Source organism: the organism of the source record quoted next (assembly GCF_019968985.1).
Source record: "MAG: Porospora cf. gigantea B chromosome Unknown PgB_NODE_8178_length_1415_cov_107.959, whole genome shotgun sequence".
NCBI classification, from domain to species: Eukaryota; Apicomplexa; class Conoidasida; order Eugregarinorida; family Porosporidae; genus Porospora; species Porospora cf. gigantea B.
Genome location: NW_027179277.1, coordinates 1 through 1415, shown reverse-complemented (window position 1 = coordinate 1415; position 1415 = coordinate 1). Strand labels below are relative to the sequence as shown.

The window sequence follows — 1415 nt, the reverse complement described above, 5'->3', positions numbered from 1 at the left end:
GGGATGGCCGACTTGTGGCCTTCCCCACTGAAACTGTGTATGGGCTGGGCGCCAATGGACTGGATGTGAAGGCAGTACTCTCCATATACGAAGCAAAGGAACGGCCGCTGAGCGATCCAGTGATACTGCACGTCCCCGATGTTGACGCTGCGTTCGCTCTCCTGGATCTAACACCTAAGGAGGAGAGTGTGTTCAGAACACTCGCAGCTGCCCTGTGGCCTGGTCCTCTTAGTCTGGTTGGCAAAGCTCAGCATTTTGTCCCTATGGAAGTATCAGCGGGAACTGGGTTCGTTGCTGTTCGATGTCCCGATCACCCTGTAGCTCTCAAGTTCCTAGAAGCGTGTCGAGTGCCAGTGGCTGGCCCTAGCGCTAACAAGTTCGGTCACATCTCCCCCTCCTGCCCAGCTCATGTTCGGAAGAATTTCCCGACAGCCAGCTACGATGTCGCGGTCATTGATGGAGGCCCATGTGGCGTGGGCATTGAGAGCTCGGTTGTCGAAATCCGGGAGGAGGGCGGTGTCGTTAACGTCCGTCTCCTTCGTAGAGGTTTCGTGACTGTAGACATCCTAAGCCAAACCCTGTCAAGGTTCCACGACGTCCGGGTTGGACTGTCGGAAAAGCAGCAACATCTGGACTCCCAGATTCTTGGGGCCGACGTCGAGAATGTAGAGTTGTTGCAACCCTATGAAGAAAAGCGTCGTGCGGCCGAGAACTACGATGTTTCCGTTTCCCCAGGCACGGCGCTCACGCACTACAGTCCCACACTTCCGATGTTTTTGGTATCGCTGTCGAACGACTTCATCGAACACCCCGTAGTTTCACTGTTTGGGAAGCCACTATGCCCACATGAGGTTGTGCTCATCGATTTTCGGAGTCAATTATCATCTCTGTCTGATGATGTGGGAGCTTACTTAAACCTCTCTGGAGATTCTGCAAACGATGTCTCATCTCAGTGCTTTCGATTACTGCACGAGGCAGAAGATCTAGGAACTTCCACAACTGGAGTCAAGTGTATCGTGGCTGTCGAGCTGACGAATCATTTTTTCGATAAGGAAGAAATCCTTGCGGTGTCCGATCGCATATTTCGCGCTGCTTCAGGAAAGCGATGTCATATCTCTCGAGAAGGTGAATCCGTCGAGTTCTGCTGAATTTCTGCTCACGATTTCGAGTGCAATCGGCACACAGCGGGAATTTTTCAAAAATTCAATCGGGTTGAATTATGGGTGCTCGTCCTATGACTGCTGCAAAGAAGACCCAAGGTACGCCGAATGCTACCCCTAAGAGAAAAGCTCCTGTGAAGAAGGCCATTTCGAAAAAGACACCTGTGAAGAAGCCAGTGGCGAAAAAGTCGCCGGCCGTGAAGAAGCCGATTGCCAAGAAGCCCGTTGCCAAGAAAATTGTTGCTAAGAAGCCTG

At 52.1% G+C, this 1415-nt stretch overlaps 1 protein-coding gene across 1 annotated transcript; it reads left to right on the top strand.

Moving 5' to 3' along the window:
• Positions 1 to 263: 263 nt before the first annotated feature.
• KVP17_003423 (uncharacterized protein) lies at positions 264 to 1148 on the top strand (the record flags this gene model as incomplete). The annotated part of the gene is made up of 1 exon (XM_068520691.1): positions 264 to 1148. One exon carries the CDS (start codon positions 264 to 266, stop codon positions 1146 to 1148), a length of 885 nt encoding a protein of 294 aa, XP_068371608.1.
• Positions 1149 to 1415: the final 267 nt, after the last annotated feature.